Source organism: Drosophila busckii, chromosome 2L (assembly GCF_011750605.1).
Source record: "Drosophila busckii strain San Diego stock center, stock number 13000-0081.31 chromosome 2L, ASM1175060v1, whole genome shotgun sequence".
Taxonomy (NCBI): domain Eukaryota; kingdom Metazoa; phylum Arthropoda; class Insecta; order Diptera; family Drosophilidae; genus Drosophila; species Drosophila busckii.
This window is the reverse complement of record NC_046604.1, coordinates 319,960-341,341: the sequence shown is the minus strand read 5'-3', so window position 1 is coordinate 341,341 and position 21,382 is coordinate 319,960. Positions and strand designations below refer to the sequence as shown.

Sequence of the window (21,382 nt, the reverse complement as noted above, 5' to 3'; positions counted from 1 at the left end):
TACACTTTGAAATTTTTTATTGTAAAATGAACCGTTGAACGCGTGGGACGCTGTTGAAATTTTGCTGCGTTGACGTCGCGTTCCGTGTGTGCAAATCATAGTTATAAATAAAAGTGTTAACATGCTGCTGCTGGCAATGCAATAAGAATTTGGTAAATACAAATACAAATACGTGTTTTCGTTAGAAATAAAATGAGTGCGTGTATATGGGTGTGTGTGTGTGCACTTGATACCTAATATAAACTATTTGTAAATACATATATGTGTGTGTATGTGTGTATATATGGTTGTGGTAGAAAGTGCGACAGCGTGTAAATAAACCGGGTCGCCACAATTTGCGGCAAACGTGTGTGCACATTAGTCCTGTGCCCAGGCGCCACTCCTTGCAACCCCCGCGACGTCTTGCTCTAAACATATATACTACATGCAACATCTTCAGCTGCTGCAACATTTCATTTTACTTCGTTTTCGCAGGAATTTTCAACGCTGCCAGCTACAACAAAAAAAAAACTACAACCAAAACAGCGAGGTCCACTGCGCAACGTGTAAGGTAAGAAAAGAAAAAAAAAGTAGAAAAACTATTGCTATTGCGCGTAAATCTTAATTTTATGGCTTATTTTCGGACTTTGCTGCGTTTATTTTTTATTTTTTTTTTGCGGCATTCCGTTGTGAACTTGATTCCTATTGGAGGTCGCATTAAATTAACCGGTTCCAATTGCTGATGCTGCCCAGCGCTCGCAGCAGCAGTTGCCAATGCAGGCGACTAAGTATATTTAATGGGTATAGTTCTTTTTTGAAGGCAGCTTGTAATGCTGTAAATTGAGTAGCTGGCTTTTCTTTCATCTGCTGTTTGCGTTATCTGCTCTTATCGTTGTCAAGCGGGAATAGTTGACTATAGACATACAGCAGCACCGTGGAACAAGTCATATTAAGTTTTGGACTTTGGGCTGCAATTAATGTTAAGTGCAACGCCCACTCCAGCAGCAGATGAGTGTGCATATAAAAGCAGATGCTGTGGCACAAAAAAAAAGCAGAGACAGGTATAATGCTTGTCCAATGTAATTGCTCTGCCTGCCTGCCAGTTGGTCAAAATGAAGCGATAAAAGTGGGCCATATGACCAAAAGCAGATAGCTTGACCACTTTTAATATGTGCTCGCATCGTAGTTGACTGCAAATGTCTAAAAGTTGTTCCGAGAGAGAGAGAGAAAGCCATTATCGCAATCCCCACAGAGTTAGGCACTAAAATTACACACACACACACACATATATAGATGGGAAAACACCTGCAGCATAGAAATGCCGAAAGAGTCAACTAAGAGCAAGTGAACTGATGATGAGCTCAACTAGCATGGATGCTGACCAGATTTCCCCACAGTGCGCTTCGCTTGCTTGCTTGTTTTTTTTTTTTTTGTTACTACTACTGTGCCCAATAACTGTTTATGAGCTTTCAACGCTGACAGCTGGTACTTTTCATTTTATAGTGTGCACTGTACATTTAAAATTGTGCAACAATTGTTAAAGTAAATGCTTTTAACATTAAAATTGCATTTAAATTAAAAGTTTATAGCTCAGTAAAAAAACATGACAAGGCAAGCAAGTGTATGCTATAGTCGAGCATGCAAAATTTACAATTTAAATTTAAATTGTTAAGCTAAATGCTTTCAGCCTTAAAATTGCATTTAAATTAACATTACAAGACAAACAAGTGTATGCTATAGTCGAGCATGTCATATTTATAGTTTAATAAACATTTTCAACGCAAGTTGAGACTACAATTGTTATTGCTTTGATTAACTAGTCGCTATCTCTTGCTCTCGCTTGCTCATCATCATCAGCAGCAGCAGTGGCAGCATTTGGGAAAAACATTGGCCAGCGGGTGACGGCTTTCACATAAAACGTTAATCACTTTCAAAGCTCTTCTTTTTTTGTTTTTCGCCAAGACTTAATGCTCTTGAGTTTGGCTTAAATTGCCTTGAGACGTTTTGTATGTAGCTTTGGCCTTAACTGCACGCCCGCTATGAACGGCAACAACAATTCAAGTAAGAACGTTGTCAAGTGAAGAGCTGAACTGATGTGGCTACAATTACAAGCATCATTGGCCTTATTTTTTGTTGGCAACTTTGTTGTTATTGCCAGCACACGCATATGAAAGAATCGTATGTTAGTGTGTGTGTGTTTGAACTCTTTTTTTTTTTTTTTATCTACAGCTGACGTTGTCGCCTTTCGTCTATTTGCACAGCTTTTGCTTTACACACAAATACACAAATGCTCCATTTTGCTATCAATCGCTCGCTCTCTCTCTCTCTCTCTCTCTCTTCTCCCTCTCGCTTTGTTGCTACTGAATATGATTACGCGGCATTTTGGCACTCTACTTAGTTTCGTTTCAATCTCAATTCACACATCCCACTGGGACTTGTTCTAACGCTTGCTTCCCTTTCTTTAATATTTTAAAGTCATGTTCTCTTGTTGCTAAAAATAGCTTTGGACTGGGAATAGTTTTATATTTTGTCTCCAGACAAACCTTTTGTGCTTTACGCATTAGGCAAAAACAAAATGAGAATGAATTTGCGCAAAAAACTAGTAAATGTGAGTATATAAAAATATTCATTTGCTTTATTGCCACACATTTTGCTTTTTGACCACATTGCCATGGCCAACAGCAACAGCTACAATTGCCAGCTGTTACTCACGCGTCTCTTTCGTCCTCTCTATCTCTAATTTTACTTCGCTATTTGCTTTAAAACGTGTTTCCCAAAAGGTGTTGAAAATTGTATTTTCACTTTAATTACCAAATGGAGAAGACAGACGATAAATCAAGCCAACACTATATTATATAAAAAATAATTAAAACAGTCAATAACAGTCAAACAATTAAATTATAAATGCAACATTTATATATGTGTTATGTATTTTGCTAGCCATACATTTTATTTTTTGTAGCGCATTACTTATTCGTTGTTAGGCTTGTGCATTTTTCCTCTTAATTTTGCTTTCTTTTGTCTCTTTGACTGATGAGTTTTTGCTCATTTTGCTGTTGTTGCTGTTATCTTTTGAAAATTATTTGCTTATTTATGAGCTGAAATTAAAAATTAACAGCACGCTGCACACGTACACACACACACATACGCACACACAAACTTAATTCAATTATGCTGCAAATATTTCATATTGCAAAGCAGCTAGAAATTTATGAGCCATGCGCTTCGCTCTCCCAGCTCTAGTCACGGCCTTCTCGCTCCGCCGTACTTGACAAAGCCACCCAAAAGCTTCGACAACAGCAGTAGCAGCAGCAGCAGCAGCAGCAGCAATAATAAGCGTTAACCAACAGTCAACGCCAACGCACAGCTGAGCTTACGCTGCATTTTAGCCAAGGTTGTCAGCGGGAGTTGCAACAACAACAACAACAACAACAACAACAAACAACACAACAACAACAACAAGTTAGCAACTCGACCCCCAACGCCACCATAAATGTTGATCAACTGTTTGGACTTGGGCTGGCTGGCAAACTATTAGCGCATGAAACGCCACGCAACTAAACAGCGGAAAATTTCTATAAGTATCTAGTGGATATTTAGTGTAAACAGGCACAAAAGCGAGGGTCGCTTATTGAGTAATTATAGTAGTATTTGAATATGTGACAGATTGGTCAAGCGCTTGAGTAAAGTGTATCGCTTAGTTTGGTTGCGCTCGACTGAGCTTACGAAATTTACAGCATTGGTTAAATTCAATCATAAATATGACAATTGCTCAAGCGATTGAATAAGCATAAAGATGGCTAAAAAGTGTGTAACTTAGTTGGCTGCGCCTGATTGATTACAGCATTGCAGAATACTTAAAATAAAATATTTATCTGCTATGATATACAATTTGAAATCAACTTCAAAATTATACAAAATTAGCTGCGTAACTAAATATTTTCAGGCAATTAACTTGCTAATGATTCTAAAATATTGTCATAAATTATTGAATTTAAAGATATTTGAATAGATACATTTTTGAATGTTAAGTATGCATATTGAAAATTAATTAAATACAAATATAATTTGAATCTTTTACATTTCTGCGGCGCATATTTCATTTCCTAATTCAAATGTCAACTCCATTGTACAATTTTTGGCATAACATCAATTGTATCTAGCTTTTAAACTAAAAGTCAAGAGCATAACTTTTTCGCTAAACATAATTTTGGCACTTAGTTATTGTTAAAGACGTGTGTATATCAAAACGTGTACCATAAATTGATTGTCATCACTACTACTACAGATAAGAAGCTAACAAGCGTAGCTTGTCCCTATGCTTGCTTCCTTGCAACTTTGGCTAATTGCACACACGCTTGAGAATAAGTTAGTAACTTGCTTGCTTGGTTGGGTGGCAACAAAAGTTTTGGCACAGCAACTTTTATAATTAGTTGGCAAACATATTGAACGCTAAAAAACTTTGCTTGCCATAATATGATTTAGTTGCTTATACTACGCATAATAAACAAAAATACAAAACGTGACGCAGCTTACAAAACACAAACACAGTAAGCTACGGATTACGTGGCCACAACTCGAGTGTGTGTGTGTGTGTGTGTGTCTATTGTGTGTGGCATGCAGCATCAGTCAGTCAGTCAGTCAAGTCTTTCATATGACATCGCCCCCAATGCCACAAGGAATACGCTTTTTGATGCCTTTGGGGGGGGGGGGGGGGCAATATAATAAGGAAATAACATTTTAATGGCATAAGAGTAAAAAGTATATAACAATGAGTTGAATGTACATAGCGCTGTCCATAGGGCTTTGTTGTTAGAATGCAGACTGGAATTTCTTAAAGCAAAGCCGCAACAACAATTGAATCTCAAATGTTTATGCGTGGCGCAATTCTGTGATTAGTGCTTAATTGTGATTTAAACTTATTGTAAACAGTCGACTGTGCATGCTTGACATTAAATAAATGGCATTTAACTTTATTTGCTTTTATTATAATTTTCTTGAACGTTTAGTTACGCATAAGCGTGCACTAGTTAGTTTTCATTTTATGCTCTGCGCTCTCTTAATGAGTGCACACCATACGAAGAGAGAGAGAGACAGAGAGAGAGAGGGAGTATAAAAGTATATAAAAAGTTAATGATGCGGGTCGCCCTACTGTCCGCTTATGAGGCCCAAATGGACCAAATGTCAAACCTCAAAAGAAGCGAAAAAACTTTGCACTTATTTTAGTTATGACTACATATACTCTATCTATAGCTTATGCGCACACTATTAACGTTTAAAACTTGCTAAACTTGGCCGTAACTTATACTGCGCTTTTTAGTTGCAGCAATTTGCATATTGTTTGCCAACTTGTGCAAAAATTTGTGTTAGCCAACTTTTTAATACACTTTATATTTAGTTTTTAGAAGCAATGTAATATAAACAAAAGCTACTTTATTTATTGAAATCAACTTAGTAAACAGTCGTTGCTAAAAGACAATGACTTAAGCTAATTATTCTTAACTTAATTTCAAACTTATGCTGGCTAGTGTATTTGGCTTACCATAAAAACTAAAACAGAACTTTGCGTTTTAAATATAATACCAAACGCAAGAAAAAAGTTGAAAATACAAAACACAAAATCCCCAACTGTTGGAAACTGGGTAACTTTTGTTTTTTTTTTTTTTTTGTTTTTTTGAGCAATTGCTATGCAAACGTTTTGGCGTTTAGCATATTTCTGCTTTCTAACCGCAATGGCCACGCCCAATCCACAGCTACCACACGCCCTCGCCTCCCTCTGGCTACACACAACCCCCCAACGAGCAGCGGGTGCGCTTCTGCTACATTTAACTGTACAGCATCGGAATCCGAATCAAGCGGCCCCCAACGCAATGAGAAAAAAAAAAAAACAAAAAACTCGTGCAACTTACCATACAAATTGTTGGAATTAGCGTGGGCTTTGCATTCAGCTCGGCTTTAGCCCCTGTGCAGTCTCCCCTCTCCCCTTCTATTTGCTTATAATTAAAATGCGTGTCATGAATTTTTTTGTCTCTCGTTTTTTTTTTTTATTATTTCTGCACTAAAGATTTGAGCTCTTGAGCGAGCGCGACAGGCGAATGTTTGGAATTACTGATGGATAATGATGATGATGATAATGTCCGACTTTCTTTCCTGCCGCTTACCTTTCTATATAGAGCCAGCGAATTTCTCAAGCCTAATCTCATTTCATGTGCTCATTATTTCTAGCACTTCAGCAGAATTGTCGCATTAGGCTTTTAATAGTCTCTGTAATTCCGACTAATGTTTAATGCTTGATCTTGAGATTCGTAAATTGTGACAAATGTGCGGAGTGCTTTATTTATTGAGGTTCTTTTTCTAACTAATTTGATGAACAGCTTTTTTTAATCATTTATTTATACACCTTGGAACACGTGTCCAAATGTTAATGGAATGATTTAAAAACGAATCCAGAGCTCACTTATATTTTATAATGGTTTATAAAAAATAACGGCATCAACGTAAATATGTGTTATATTAGCAATTTAAATAGCTAGTAAACAATTGTATTATTTAATCTTGATTGTAACCTAGACATTGACACATAAAATGGAATTGACTCATGGTCAATGAAAAGATTAGAGAGCCTCTCTGATTGAAACAGTCACAACCACCTCAACTTTTGGTGTATGTCTGAGGCGTTAATCGAAATTCGAAGCGATAAGAAGCCGGTTAGCAAATTAACATTTTATAAGCTTGAATTGCTTGAGATAGCTGTTGCTGTTTTTGTTTTTTTTTTTATTTAGTTTTACTAGTTCATTAACCCGACGCCGTTTAAGGCGAGAGTACGATGCGAGCATTTTGTTGTTTATGACTTGAATGCGCTTGTGTGGATGGCATGTATCATTTATTGTGTATCGTGTGTGTACTTTATTTATAGCACTAATTTGTTTGGCTGTACATGCCAGCATGTAAATGAAATAAATTTTATTTGCATGCAATATAAATAACGCGCCTCCAAAATGCGCTGCTGCGTTTCGGACCAGCTACGCATCATTAAAGCGTCAAGTGCAGGGGCTAATGCCATTGCCAGTGCCAGTTGCCAGAACATGGAAGCCGAAGCTTCTCCTGTTGCTTGACTTTCATTACAGCGGTCGGTTGCGTGGTCTAACGGTGTCTCAGGCTGCGGCGGCGGCGGGGGTGCTCTTTGATGTGTTTGTTAGTGGTGGAGCCAGCGTAAATTTATGCGGAATTTGTGGGATTTTTTCTCTGCACTCCCTGCTCCACTCTCTTGTTGTTATTGTTGTTATTGTTGAAGTGTGCGCCAAATGCGCGTGCTTAATTATACAAAATGTATTTGCGCTTGACTTAACAACAAGTGATTTATACTGAGCTACGAGCATTTGACTGATGAATTTATGTGTGTGTGCGTGTATTGGTGTGTGGGAGTGTTTTTAGTTCTACATTAAGCGTCGAGCGAGCGCCTGCAATTCAAAATCAAATCAAGTGAGCAAAGTGGATTCCAAGTGGATTGCATTCATTGCAGCTGTAATTGTTGGAACTTGTTTACATTTTCGTTTGCACTTGAAGCTAACGAACCAGTCCACTTAACCCACTGATCACATTTTCTCAGTATCTCTGTCTCTCTTTCTATTCGTAATTGCACAATTTGACAATTTCATTAATTGCATTTAATTGCTTACATTTTCAAATCGCCGCATTGACTGTGCTTTTGTTTTGCCGTTTTCTTAATTGCAATTTTCTGTTACAATTTCATTTTTGTAATTGCTTTTGTCTTCCCCTCCTCCTTACTATTGAACTAACCGCACAGTTCGACCTTAGCCAAGCAATTCATTAATAAACAGCCTCAAGCTGCTTCTAAAAGCTTTCTCAGTCACTTATTAAATTGTTTGTTTACTGTGGTACACGTCAACCATATATCGTATGCAAGTCTTACTGACTTTGACTACCACGTCAGTGTTACTTCATCACAGAATTGACACAGATTTTCATCAAATTAATTGCTATGGGGGCGTTTAAAGTGCGCTGCAGTCAACAAGCGTGTTCAAGTGCGCTACAAGTGCCGCCCGCTCGTCAACTCTTCTTCTTCCGTACACACACACATGGCCACGCCCCGCCTCATACTTGGGCAATGCTTATCAGTAGCAATAAATAGCAACAGTCATAGCACACTTGTAAAATTTTTTCCTTCCGCTTTGCTGTCGATGATGCCGCAGCAGCGCAGCGTGAGAGTGAGAGCGAAAGCGAGAGAGTGAGTGCAAAAGCTCAGTGAACAGTGCGGGCAGCTGACGCTGGCGTCGTTACAATTTATGACACTTTGACAGCTTTTACAAAATATATGTATGTAAGTGCGCCAGCAAAGTTCGAACCATGCAACTTTTAATTAAAATACAAAATTTAATTTACGCGCAGCGCAGCGTAGCCAAAACTTTTTTGTCTAAATGAAAATACAAAAGCAGCAACAACAGCGCTTATCAACACTCAAACAAACAAAATACAAAAACCCAACACAGACATCAACACGTTCCTTTAGTGAGTAAGAGAAGAATACGATAAACACAAATCAAAGCGCAAGTTCATAGACAGCTTAGGCGTCGGCGTCGACGTCAGCGCACCCACACACAAGTCATAATTTACAGTTGCTGTTTGCGCTCTTACTCTCTCGCTCCCGCTCTGCCTGTGTCGACGTCGACATTCTTGCTGCTGGCCTTTCTATTGATAGCCGCTGATTGTTGCGTTTGCTTCAATTGCTTTGAATTGAATTATAATTAAGCGCTAATGTGCATTTATTAACATTGTTATCGCTAATAGGCTTTTATAGAATTAGCCATTTAAAAACACTTGTTACAACATGCAGAAGCTTATGCCTAAGCATATGCAATTCATAAAACAGGCGTTACTCAAATCGAGTGTTAGCGGTAATTAGCTAGCTGTTAATTTAGTAGATTACACGCTATGCGGGTGAGTAACGAGTAACCTTGAAAGTAATAACACTTTCACGACTTTCAAATGAAAACTTTTGTATAAGTTCTAGCTTATTATATAGCAGTTATAATGATGATTGATTTCCACTTGCTTATGAGCAATTAAAACAAACTCAATATTCAGAAGAATTACAAAGCAAATTTCCATGAATTTAAAATCCAAATACTTTTATTGATTTGTTTAACATTGCTGCCTTTGGCAAGAGCACAATAATTAATTATTTATGACACCATTAATCATAATTGTATTTAATATTTTATAAAGCGCGGCCGTAACTGTTTGAATTAAACTCATAAGTGCGGTAAAATTTGATTAATTTGAGAACGTTTTTATAAAGCCCAAGAGCAGTGATGTGTGGGTTTAATCCATATTGTTTTTTTCATCAATGTTTTAATTATTGAAAGCATTTCCTGCATTATAAATCAGATAAAATGTGCAGAATTCGTTGTCATGTTGCTGTTACACAAAAAGCTTTTGAAAATATTATGACAATCTTATGTACATATAGCAGATATACATATGTATGTGTGTACATATGTTTTTGTTGTGTGTGTGTAAGTATGAGTCAACTGGAAACCCGTTTTTGTATCTTTTGGTATTGAATGCATTATTGACAACTTGTCCTGCCCACAATACAGGGCAGAGTCCGGGACCACGCTCTTCCCGCTATACATAGCTGGCAGCTTCTGTCTGTGTCGTTTGCCACTTCGTTTTTAGCCTCTTATGGCGGCTTCAGCACATGCAACTGCATATTTTAACAGGCTGCTCCATTCCCATTCCCAACCCCCTCTCATCCTCTCTTTGCAGCTCGAAGAGCGGCGGCACTTCAGTGCAGCTCTCTCGACATGTGCGTGTATCATGTTATGGGAAACTGGTTACATGTTCTCTTTCATCTCATCACATGGCCCCTCCGGCTCGCTGCCTCGTTGTGCCTAGCAACTGCTCTATGTATGTCTCGTTGTCTAGCTGGAAGCTTTGCCACTCGGTTGCATGCCTTATGAATGATTCAAATGCATTTTTGTGCGCACAAAGAGCAGCAGCAGCAGCACCACCACCACCAACAGCAGAGTAAGAACGTAACTGACAAAAATACCGTTAAGAGTTGTTGCGCTTTTTGCTTTGGCTATATACCCATTACAAATATTACAACGAGCTGTCGCTATCAAATGCTCAATGCTATGCTCAAAAGCTAGAGTAACTGCCAAGCTGAGTTTGCAGTTTGTGTTTTAGCTGCTACTATGAATTTTCAAATGCCTCTGACATTTGGTTTTGTGCCGGTTTTTTTTCTTTCTTTTTTTGATTGTTCCTCTGTCTATTCAGCTTACTTGCTGTTTTTTCTGCTTTTCGGGAAGCGCACACTGCTGTGACTATGACCTTTGGTGTTTGGTATTTGGGTCCGAGTCGTGTCTGGCGCTCTAAGCAGATTTTGCAAAAATGTTTTGTCACATGCAACGAGGAATTTGTGGTGAGAGCTAACTAAATAAAAGGCTTTAAATTTAATTCAATTTGGCTAACAATAAGAGCTAAAGGTTAAATGTTAAGCTTGTCTATATAACTTTCATTTTTGCTGCTTAACTTTATTACTTTGACTATAATTTTTGTATTTGTTGCGCGCTTTCTTTACAGTTGAATAATTTCTCAAGGTCTTTGGATTGCGTATTAACGTAAAAGAAGGGAGAGCCAACGCAAACTGGTTGCTGGGGCATGAGCTGGCCAAGTGGTGGGCACTGGACTTGGTTTTGGTTGTCAGCTCAATGGAACAGTCAACAACAACGCGCGTAAGAGGATGCTGCAGCCACAAGAGGAGAAACTAGTTAAGCAAGTGCACGTCTCTGCCTAGCATGAGAGACAGAGAGAGAGCGCGACAGAGAGAGAAAGAGAGACCACGCAATTAGCAGCAATACAGCTTCATATATGTGCCAAGCAACAACAACAACAATTCACAAAAGCAACTAAAGCCGCACGTAAGAGAGTAAGAGACGCAGCTCAGTTATTTTAAAAGCGTGTGTCAAATGATAAGTCTGATAAATACATAAACTTAGGGCAAACATATCGCTAAAACTAAAATTGAAACTGCAAAAAGTTAACACACACTAACACACAGACAAAAGCTGTTAGCTATCAGCCAAGCCGACTGACAAATCAAATTTGTCAACAATAAATTAAATACTATTTAAACAAATTTCACACACAAGTTAACATGACGCTCTTAAGCTTCACACGCAAAATGCGCGGACGCATGCGCTCCAACACTTGCCGCATTGTCCTGCTCACCTCGCTGGTCTGGGCCATCTTTGACTTTGTGCTCATAGCTCACTATTCGGACTGCATAGGCAAGGATGGCTGGCGTTGTCGGCGTGCCGGCGAATATGATCTTGATGTGAGTATGTCAACTACTAGCATATGCAGCATTTAATACTTGACCTATTGACAGATGCCCAATGCGGAGCGTTTGGTGGACGATAATCAGCTGGTGGATGACAATGAAATTAATACCGAAAAATCATTGGATACTGGCGATGGCGGCGGCGGCATTGCGCCTATAATGGGTCAAGGCTTTGCATCCGGCGGCATTTCCATGACCTATCGCAGCCTGGTGCTGAAGAAATGGTTCCAAGCGCCCACAGTGCGCGAGTCGAAGGGCAAACCCGGCGAAATGGGCAAGCCTGTTAAAATACCCGCCGACATGAAGGAGGTAATGAAGGAGAAATTCAAGGAAAATCAATTCAATTTACTGGCCAGTGATATGATCTCGCTAAATCGCTCGCTCACAGATGTGCGACATGAAAAGTGAGTAGAGCGCTTTCATTTGATTGACATTTCCATTTAAACTTCTTACGCTGCAGCTGTCGACACAAGCACTATCCTTCGAAGCTGCCCACGACCTCGATAGTGATTGTGTTCCATAACGAGGCCTGGACAACGCTGCTGCGCACAGTTTGGAGCGTTATCAATCGCTCGCCACGCTCGTTGCTAAAGGAAATTATATTGGTGGACGATGCCAGCGAGCGAGGTGCGTTTAAAAGGATGAACTCAATTTAAGCTTAGAAATATAGTTAAGCTAATATTTGTATATAGTTCGAACATGCTACTTGACTGCAGAGATTTGTTTGAATTTAAAAGTTGAGCGAGAGAGGCTCAACGCATAAACTCTGCATTTGTTTGTTTATAATTTTTATACTAATTTGTCTTTTTTTTTGTAGATTTTCTTGGCAAGCAGCTGGAGGACTATGTGGCCAAGTTGCCCGTACGCACATTTGTGCTGCGCACAGAGAAACGTTCGGGCCTGATACGCGCTCGTCTGCTCGGCGCTGAGCATGTCAGTGGTGAGGTCATAACCTTTCTGGATGCGCATTGCGAATGCACTGAGGGCTGGCTGGAGCCGCTTTTGGCTCGAATTGTGCAAAATCGTCGCACTGTGGTGTGTCCCATTATCGATGTCATCTCAGATGAGACCTTTGAGTATATAACCGCCTCGGATTCAACATGGGGTGGCTTCAACTGGAAGCTCAACTTTAGATGGTTTGCTTGCAAAGTTTTAAACAAAATTCAGCAGCTTATTCATTATTTTGTTTGCTTTTAGGTATCGCGTGCCGCAGCGTGAGATGGCGAGACGTAATAATGATCGCACAGCTCCACTGCGTACTCCGACTATGGCTGGTGGTCTGTTTTCGATAGACAAGGATTACTTCTATGAGATTGGCTCCTATGATGAGGGCATGGACATTTGGGGCGGCGAGAATTTGGAAATGTCATTCCGTGTAAGGCAATGTCCAGTGCATTTACTTTCTATCGTTTTTCTATTCGTTTTTACAGCTAGAGCCAAGCCGCAAAATGTGTTGCCCACTATGAAAATAATTGTATTAATTTTTAACTTATTTAAGTCGATTTAAATTTTCTTTGAATTTTATTTGTTTAAGTTTAACTGAAAAAGTATTTTCTAATCACAAACCAACACAAACAACAAATTCCCCCTTTTCAAATAACAATTTCTCAGATATGGCAATGCGGCGGCATTTTAGAAATTATACCCTGCTCGCATGTGGGCCACGTGTTCCGTGACAAATCGCCGTACACATTCCCGGGCGGTGTGGCCAAAATTGTGCTGCATAATGCGGCGCGTGTGGCCGAGGTTTGGCTGGACGAGTGGCGTGATTTCTATTATGCAATGAGCACAGGTTCGCATCTAAACAAAAACAATCAAACAAACAAACAACAAATTCAAAACACAACAAACATACAACAAAATTTACAAATCTCTTACATAACTCTAACTCTATAAAGTGCATCTTTAACTAAGTACAAATAATTTATTTATTTATAACAATTGGCTTTCACTTGCAACTAAAAACAAAAACACTTCAAACTACCAAACAAACAAAAACATACAGTGCACGCTCGATTATGTGAACTTTGCAAAAACAATTGCATTTTATTTGTGTGTATATATCCAATATATGTGTTTAATCCTTAATAATTATTAACTTCCAAGTCCACATTTAACCGAGTGCACTGTACTGTTTACACGCTCGTACTAAAAACACTAATCACCAAGCTAAATTGACTTTGTGTTTGAGCATCAGACAGCAACTCTCAACTATATACATTACTAGCTAACTGTACTACAAACCAAGCATACTTATAACTCGTATGTAACGCCAAAACCTTGATTAACTATTATTACATATACATATACATATATAGTGTGTCATTTATTTGAACTTTTAACTTTAACAAAGTCTTCTAAATGTTCTTGAATTTTGTGCAGACTGCGTGCCCCAGCTGGGTGCAGTCTTTTTGTTATTATAAACTAACCAGATGAAATCATATATATACTATATATAACAGTTGTATTTGACACCTTAACAATTGCAATTAAGCTAACTTACATTTTACTCGTTGCTGCTTTTAATTTTAATTTTATGTTTTAAGTAATTTTAATGCGTCACTAATTGGTAATTAATTTTAGCATTTAGTTTTTACTTTTAAGTTGTTACTAATATTTAATATTTGTATTACTTTTACTTACGCCTTGTGGGCTACTCAACTCGCTACTCGTTGTTGTTTAGCACCGATCCAACAACACTCGCTACAAGTGTTATTCGTTGGCGCGACCGCCAAACTGTGCCACTCGCTCACTAGTTGTCGCTCTCTCTTTACTAAGCTCCCACTATCTTTACTTCAAAGTTTTTCTACATTTGCGCTTGGCTAATCGCATATTCTCTCTCATCTATACATATAATTTCTTTCTCTTCCAACTTTTGCCCACGATTTCTTTATTTTGTATACTTCTGTTGCTCGTTTTACTTGAAAACTGAAACTGAAACTGAAATCGCCCCCACCCCGCTCTTCAGGTTTGGATGTGTGGCGGCGTGCTCGAAATAGCGCCTTGCTCAAGAGTCGGTCATGTCTTTCGTAAGTCAACGCCGTATACCTTCCCAGGCGGCACCACGGAGATTGTTAATCATAATAATGCGCGTCTGGTTGAGGTTTGGCTGGACGACTGGAAAGAGTTCTACTACAGTTTTTACCCAGGTTAAAGCAAAAAAACAACAAAAACAATCGAATGCTTCTTCACTCTCTCTCTCTTATTCTCTTTTTTAACGTTCTCTCACTCACTGCCTTTGTATTTATACATATGCATATAAAATATTCTCTCTTAATTAGCTAAATGTGTTTCGTATGTTTTATAATCTCTCTTGAGCCAGCTGCACGCACTGAATTTTGCAAATTGTCTCTGTCTTTTATTTATAATATATATATATACCCATATATGATTTGTGGCATGGCAAAATGCAACCCATACCAATACCCAAATGTCCAGCTAAAGCAATCACCATACCCCAAAAACGTTTCAGTTGCAATTGTATTACTGTCTTGAGTTTTCTTATATGTGAGGCTATAATTTCTCTTCTAATTATATATTTTGTTCTGTCCAAACACAATTCACACACAACAACAAAAAACGACGCCTGCCAAAAGAGTCCTCTGCTTAAATTAAGCTTGCAAGCTATAGATTCTACATAAATATTGCTTCACTTAATAGTCTTGCAAGCTTACTTTTTGTTTTGTTTGTCGCTTGTAGAATTCTGTTACCATTTTGTATATATATATTCTCTTTCTGCATGTTTATGGTATTGGTTATTGTTGTAGCCTTTAAGACACATATCCTGTTTGCTTGCTTAATTAATCCCTTTCATAAGCTGTATATAGTTTGCTGCACGTACTCATTTCACGTATGTAGCTCCAAGACACGAACACTCACACTAACATGGATGTTTAAAAGCCCTAAAAATTAAACAATCAATAATCAATTTGTTTTCTCTTTTGTTGCGCACTTTTAGGCGCTCGCAAGGCTTCAGCGGGCGATGTAAGCGATCGCAAATCGCTGCGAGATCGTTTGAAATGCAAAAGCTTCCGCTGGTATCTGGAGAATGTTTATCCGGAGAGCTTAATGCCGCTGGATTATTATTATCTGGGCGAGGTAAGTTGTCTGTGCGAAGAGCAAACTATTATTAGCTTGTTGCTTTTATTTTGTAGATACGCAATGCCGAAACTGAAACCTGCTTGGACACCATGGGTCGCAAATATAATGAAAAAGTTGGCATTAGCTACTGTCATGGCCTGGGCGGCAATCAAGTGTTTGCCTATACCAAACGACAACAGATTATGTCGGATGATCTTTGCCTGGATGCAGCCAGTTCGAATGGACCAGTTAATATGGTGCGTTGTCATAATATGGGCGGCAATCAGGAATGGGTCTATGATGCAGAGGTAAGCACTTTGGTATAAATGCATTGAGCTGTTAAATTATGTGATGTCTTCGCAGGAGAAATGGATACGACATACGAATACTGGGCAGTGCTTGCAACGTGCCACACGAGATGATGCCAGCACGCCGCTGCTGCGACCTTGCGACTATAGCAAGGGACAGCAATGGCTAATGGAGTCGAAATTCAAGTGGCAGGCGCACTAGCCAAACATCAAAACTAAACTAAACTGAGAACTTCCAATTTGATTTGTGTGTAGAGCTGTTAACTAAGTTGAAAGACAGATGAAAAGCTGTAACTGGCAAGGATTTTTAAGCATTTTTCGTTTACTTTTTAATTAGTCTAACATATAAGGTTGTATACTACTCATAAGTTGATAGTTTGTTTTCCGTTTTTGTGTGTGTGTGTGTGTGTGTGTGTGCATGCGTGTGTATGTGTGCTTGCCGCTGCAGACGGCAGTTTGTCTTCCCAATTAATGTGTGTACTATATGCATATGTATATGTGTAACTGTAACTGTGTGTGTGTGCGCGTGTATACTTTTAGTTTTATGTAATATACATATATATATTTAATTAGCCACGACCAAGTACTAGTACCAACTAATTGGCATTTAAATGACGTTTGCATATACCTAAGCTAAAGCTGCGACTACAAAGCTCCAACATGTGTCATAGTTCTTTATGTTTTGTTTTTTTTTTGTTGCCCCCCACCCCTCACACACACACACAGTCTCTACTATAAAGCACATTCCCTAGCTAAGTCTGCACTTTGTTGCTTTGCTGTGTTATACGCATTGCAGTTGTACTATAATTCCTATAAGTCCTATGGTTGTCAAACTTTAATTTGTATTTCAAAATCTTAAGCTTTGTACCAAAATGCATGCGCTCTCCCATTACCATATCATTGAAAAAAAAAAGAAACAAGAAAAAGAAAAACCATAATCATTATATGTGAAACAGAATCTTTCAGTAAAAACCACACAACAAAAAAAAGAAGAAAATAATGCACGCATATCAAAAATACAGTGTATAACCTATCAAAATTTGCAGAGTAAACTAAATGATTTACCTATATGTATAACTATATTAATCTTCAAGTGTCGCGTAAACGAAAAGTGTTGTAAATAACTGAAAGTTAGCTATTAAAAATATACATTTAAATAAATATATATTTATATATATTCTAATATATGTGTATGTGTGTTTATGTATGCAAAGCAAGCAAAAGAAAAAATAAGAAAACTGTACTATAAACATTCAAAATTAAGCTTAGTTCTAAGTACTAATTTAGTCTGTAGTTTAAGTCAATATTTGACACAACTAATCAACAACAACAAAAGAAAAAACATCAAGTCTCTAAGAAAAGCAAATATATATATTAATATATATGTATGTAAGTGCTCAATATAAACTTTAATCTCTTTGCTGTTGTGTATATATTTATCAAATATTTAATCCTAAAGCAACCTGATAAACAAAAACAGACTACAAAAGAAAACTATTGAAACTTCACACACACACAAACATACATACATAAGAGTACACACAGAACCACAAAAGCCAAGTAAAACTTTTTAGCTAAATTAATTTTTTAAATCCATATATACATACATACTAACTATATATACACACAAGTATATATATAAAAAAGAATAGAGACGTTTAACATATTTAACTGGTGACGGTGCAATTTTTAATTTTAGCATTTAATTAGCAAAGCAGAAACATTTAAAAATTATTAAAGGCAGGCCAGGCATCCATAACCTCCTATTTAGTTTAGCTAATAAATATATAATTTGTAATTGTTTAAAATTGTGAAATCTCCAAAAAAAAAAACACAAATGCATCCTTTATGCGATTGATATAAGCCACAACTGTTTTAAGATGTATTTTTTGTTTGATTAGATACTTTATAAATTTTATAAATAAAAAGAAAATTTAAGATAAAATTGACTTGGAATCTTTCATTTAATTGGTCAGCATGCCTTACAAACATTTGAATTTTTGAAAAATGAATAGCAATCCTATCGTTTCCTAATCAGAAATTTTGGATGAACATAAATCTAACATCTAAATTTTGACAGACTTGCGAGATTCCCTGAGTGCGCATGCGCACAAAATAAATCTACAGAAAACCAGTAATCACTGATATCCGATCTTATATTCAGATCTTCACTCATTCACTCTTTGTATAACATTCACAAGGATGTTTGTTCCACCCATAGAAAACATGACGCTCGTTTACTGATAAAAAGTAAAAGTATTTTTTATTTTCTCCTTTTTCAACTCTATTGACCGGCGCGGCGCAAACCACAGAAAGTGACGTTGTCTATTAACTATGGGGAACACACTATTAACATTAACCGAATAAATCGTTAACAATGTTTACTGTTCCTTGGTCTCACGCAGACGACGCACGGCAGAGCGTACGGACGCGGCGGCAGTTGTGGAGTAAACCCAGGCACCACCGGCAACGGTGCGCTTGCAGCGTTTGCACGACCAGATGCCAACGACGGCGCGCTTCATCGAGTCCTAAAAACCAAAAGCAATCAATTAATCTGGCAATTTCACTCTGAGATCTTGTAACTTGCCTTGCCGCAGAACGAGCAGGTATATTTGCTGTGCTGGGTGATTTCCATCTTCTTGACCATCTTACGCAGGGAGGCGCCATAACGGGTGCCGTATTTACCAACGATTCCTACCTTCTTGGTGCGCTTGGCCTACGAAACGAAAACTTTACATTAGTGTCAATGTACACAATTGGGGGTCAGCTTTGTTTTGGCATTAAATAGTGTGTTTAACACAAAATCACTGCAGCAATTGTTAAAGCTGCTTTGCCTTAATAGTTTAGTAGCACTTTTAATACACAATTATCACTGATTGCACGTATATTTGTCGATTTTTTAAAATTCGTACCATTTTAGTGTTGTTGATTTGTCAAAAAATTCAACAGGAAAGAGACGGACTGTCATTGCCAAGCCGTGAAGTTGGTTGCGCTTGTGCTACACGCAGAAAAAAGCTGACAGCTATGGCATACCAAGTGGCGGTAAAACATCAGCTAAGTTTGAAATTTTATAAAAAATATTATTAAACATTGAGTAGAGCATTAAGTAGCATTTTTAATTTTCAATACAAATTTTAGAGTTACTTTATAACAATCTGGTGCGGCAAATAAACAAATCTTTTGACATACAAAAAAGCATTCACATGTGAGCGCAGCAGTCAGCTGTTGCAGCAAATTTTTTTAACCAGGGCTGCCAAATGTGTATGATTGTCGGTTTGATAAAAAAAATAATACACACAAGATATAACAACTAAGCAGTGGCTTTTATTTATAAACATTAGTGTGCGTTAGCGACAAACGGAGTCAAGACGACGCACATTAACGTATTGTTACGTACACTGCGAAAAGTGTCTGTGAGTAGGGCGACAGTAAAAATGCACAGCTGTACGCTGCTAAAAGATGAAGCCAGTTATCAACCGGAAACCTTGGACCTTAACACAGATGCACAGGCCGCCGCTTATTGGTTTCCCTGCTTTCGCGAACTGGTGCTAAAGTTTGCCAAGCAAGCGGCCAACAGTCAAAAGGATGATGACACGGCAGCTGAGCGAGCGGCGCAGTTTCAGGCGGCCTATCTGGGTCAGCTGGAGGAGCATGAAAACAACATAAGCAATCAAAGCGGCAAAACAGTGCTGGGCACAAGTGAGCTGCTTAAACTGAACGAGACAATGCTGCGACGCTATGGCTTTACTGATCCATGGCTGCAGCAAAAACAACAGGAGAATGCATCGGCCAAGGCGCGTCTCAAGCAGCGACTGCTAGAAATCGATGCCATAACCAATGAGCAGGCACGCTGGACGGAGCTAGTGCGTGGCGTGCTTGCTGGCAATATGTTTGACTGGGGCGCACAGGCGGTGGCCAGCATACTGGAGCAGGATAGCAACTTTGGACTACATGCAGCGCTGGAACGCATAGAACAGCGACCCTGGCTGCTGGATAATCTAGACGACTGGCTGCAGCGTCTGCGCATTAGCGAATCGCAGCCGCCGCACAAGTGTGCGGTTATGTTTGTGGACAATAGCGGCGTCGATGTGGTGCTGGGCGTGCTGCCGTTTGTGCGTGAGCTGCTCAAGCGCGGCACCAAGGTGCTGCTCTGCGCCAACAGTGAGCCCTCGCTAAACGACGTCACCAGCCACGAACTCAGCGCGCTGCTCAACGACTGTGCCTGCCAATGCAGCGTGCTGGACAACGCCTGGCGCCAGGAACGTCTGCTGGTCTATGCTAATGGCCAGAATGGACCCTGCCTGGATATGCGCACATTGCCGCAGGAACTGTGCGAAGCCATAGCTAAAAATGAGACTGATTTGCTCGTCATTGAGGGCATGGGACGTGCTCTTCATACCAATCTAAATGCGCAATTTAAATGCGAAACCCTGAAGCTGGCGGTGATCAAGAATCGTTGGCTGGCCAAATATCTGGGCGGTGATAAGATGTTTGCCGTTATTTGCAAGTACGAGCATAGCTAGTGGCCACTGTTTGTTAAGTCGACTGTACTGTTTTTTTTTTTTTTTGCAAATAATTGTTAATTGTTTAAAAACCCAAAATGAGATTTACAAATGCTGGTACCTAAGTGGGGATGTGGGAAATTCTATTGGAAGTCTGTTAAACTTATATGTATGTTATACGTTTTCTAAACGTAAGAATAACGTAAGCACCAAGCGCAACTAAGCAAACTAATCAAATGTATATTTTATATACTAAAACGCCTTTCACTCAAGCTCTTCCCCGTAAGCTGCATCTTGGTCTGCTTACGTTATTTTCACGTCTAGAGCGTAGTAACTCTTTTCACAACTCTGTCAATTATAATGAGTAAAAGCTGTACAACTATGTTATGATATATTTTCTTCTTGGGCCTGTTTAATTATTTACAGCCGCGTTCACTATACTATGTATATAATTATCAAAGCGTATAAATAACAAATGTGCTTTTGTTTATTTAACTAGCTGACGTTATTATCGGTCACGGTTATAAACATGCCGCCAGATAAGCGTCGATTAAGCGGATTAAGCGCAAGTCGATAAGCGGCTGCTCCACTGAAGCTATTCATGCAGACGTGATAAACTATATGCTAAGTGCGCTGTAATTAAATTATTTTGAAATCTTTTTATTGCTTAGTTTCTGCTTGCACATTGTAAAAAGTCACACGCCACCCAGTACTGTTTTTTTTTATCTAATGAGCTGATATGAATTCGCCGCAAGTGATTCTGATAAGCTCACCGCTAATCGTGCGGTAAATGCTTGAGTGGTTAAGTGAATATAAGTTAACAAAATTATTAAATTAAATTTTATATACAAATATAGTTTGTAATGACTAACGTACTAACTCAGAACTTATTGTTGTTTAATATACTAATTTTGTTTAAACTGCCCTCGCTAAGGCCTAAATGGCCACTTGAAATACAATATGATATGATAGATAAGATATGGGAAAAAATGGGAATTTGTACTCTTTATAATAGGCATATAATAGTTTGTTTAATAGTGACAATAAAAACAGTTGAAACTAACCTCGCCTAATGGACACTTCAAATTATACTGAGATAGGCTGGAGAATAAAGTATAAGACGAGCAATGCACAATATAAGATGG

The 21,382-nt window shown here is 38.5% G+C and overlaps 3 protein-coding genes across 6 annotated transcripts; 2 read left to right on the top strand and 1 right to left on the bottom strand.

Annotated features, from left to right (window-relative positions):
- Positions 1 to 5: 5 nt before the first annotated feature.
- On the top strand, positions 6 to 15,955 carry LOC108608147 (polypeptide N-acetylgalactosaminyltransferase 5). 4 transcript variants are annotated; one of them, XM_017999389.2, is made up of 11 exons: positions 11 to 152; positions 475 to 550; positions 10,588 to 11,341; positions 11,396 to 11,751; positions 11,808 to 11,974; positions 12,165 to 12,483; positions 12,545 to 12,722; positions 12,959 to 13,139; positions 15,306 to 15,445; positions 15,502 to 15,735; positions 15,791 to 15,937. In XM_017999389.2, the coding sequence occupies exons 3-11, from the start codon at positions 11,162 to 11,164 to the stop codon at positions 15,935 to 15,937; spliced, it is 1,902 nt and encodes a 633-aa protein (XP_017854878.2). In that variant the 5' UTR covers positions 11 to 152; positions 475 to 550; positions 10,588 to 11,161. The 4 variants fall into 4 exon arrangements, with proteins under 4 accessions (XP_017854883.2, XP_017854878.2, XP_017854880.2 ...); XM_017999394.2 differs by lacking the exons at positions 15,306 to 15,445; positions 15,502 to 15,735; positions 15,791 to 15,937 and adding an exon at positions 14,316 to 14,462 and having other exon boundaries at positions 6 to 152; XM_017999391.2 differs by lacking the exons at positions 11 to 152; positions 475 to 550 and having other exon boundaries at positions 11,162 to 11,341; positions 15,791 to 15,955.
- Positions 15,956 to 17,971: 2,016 nt separating this feature from the next.
- Positions 17,972 to 18,738, bottom strand: LOC108601701 (60S ribosomal protein L37a). The gene is made up of 3 exons (XM_017989618.2): positions 18,648 to 18,738; positions 18,323 to 18,451; positions 17,972 to 18,263 (listed from the first exon to the last, which is right to left on the bottom strand). The coding sequence occupies exons 1-3, from the start codon at positions 18,648 to 18,650 to the stop codon at positions 18,117 to 18,119; spliced, it is 279 nt and encodes a 92-aa protein (XP_017845107.1). The 5' UTR covers positions 18,651 to 18,738; the 3' UTR covers positions 17,972 to 18,116.
- Positions 18,739 to 18,865: 127 nt separating this feature from the next.
- Positions 18,866 to 20,634, top strand: LOC108597644 (4'-phosphopantetheine phosphatase). The gene has a single exon (XM_017984298.2). It carries the CDS (start codon positions 19,170 to 19,172, stop codon positions 20,256 to 20,258), a length of 1,089 nt encoding a protein of 362 aa, XP_017839787.2. The 5' UTR covers positions 18,866 to 19,169; the 3' UTR covers positions 20,259 to 20,634.
- Positions 20,635 to 21,382: the final 748 nt, after the last annotated feature.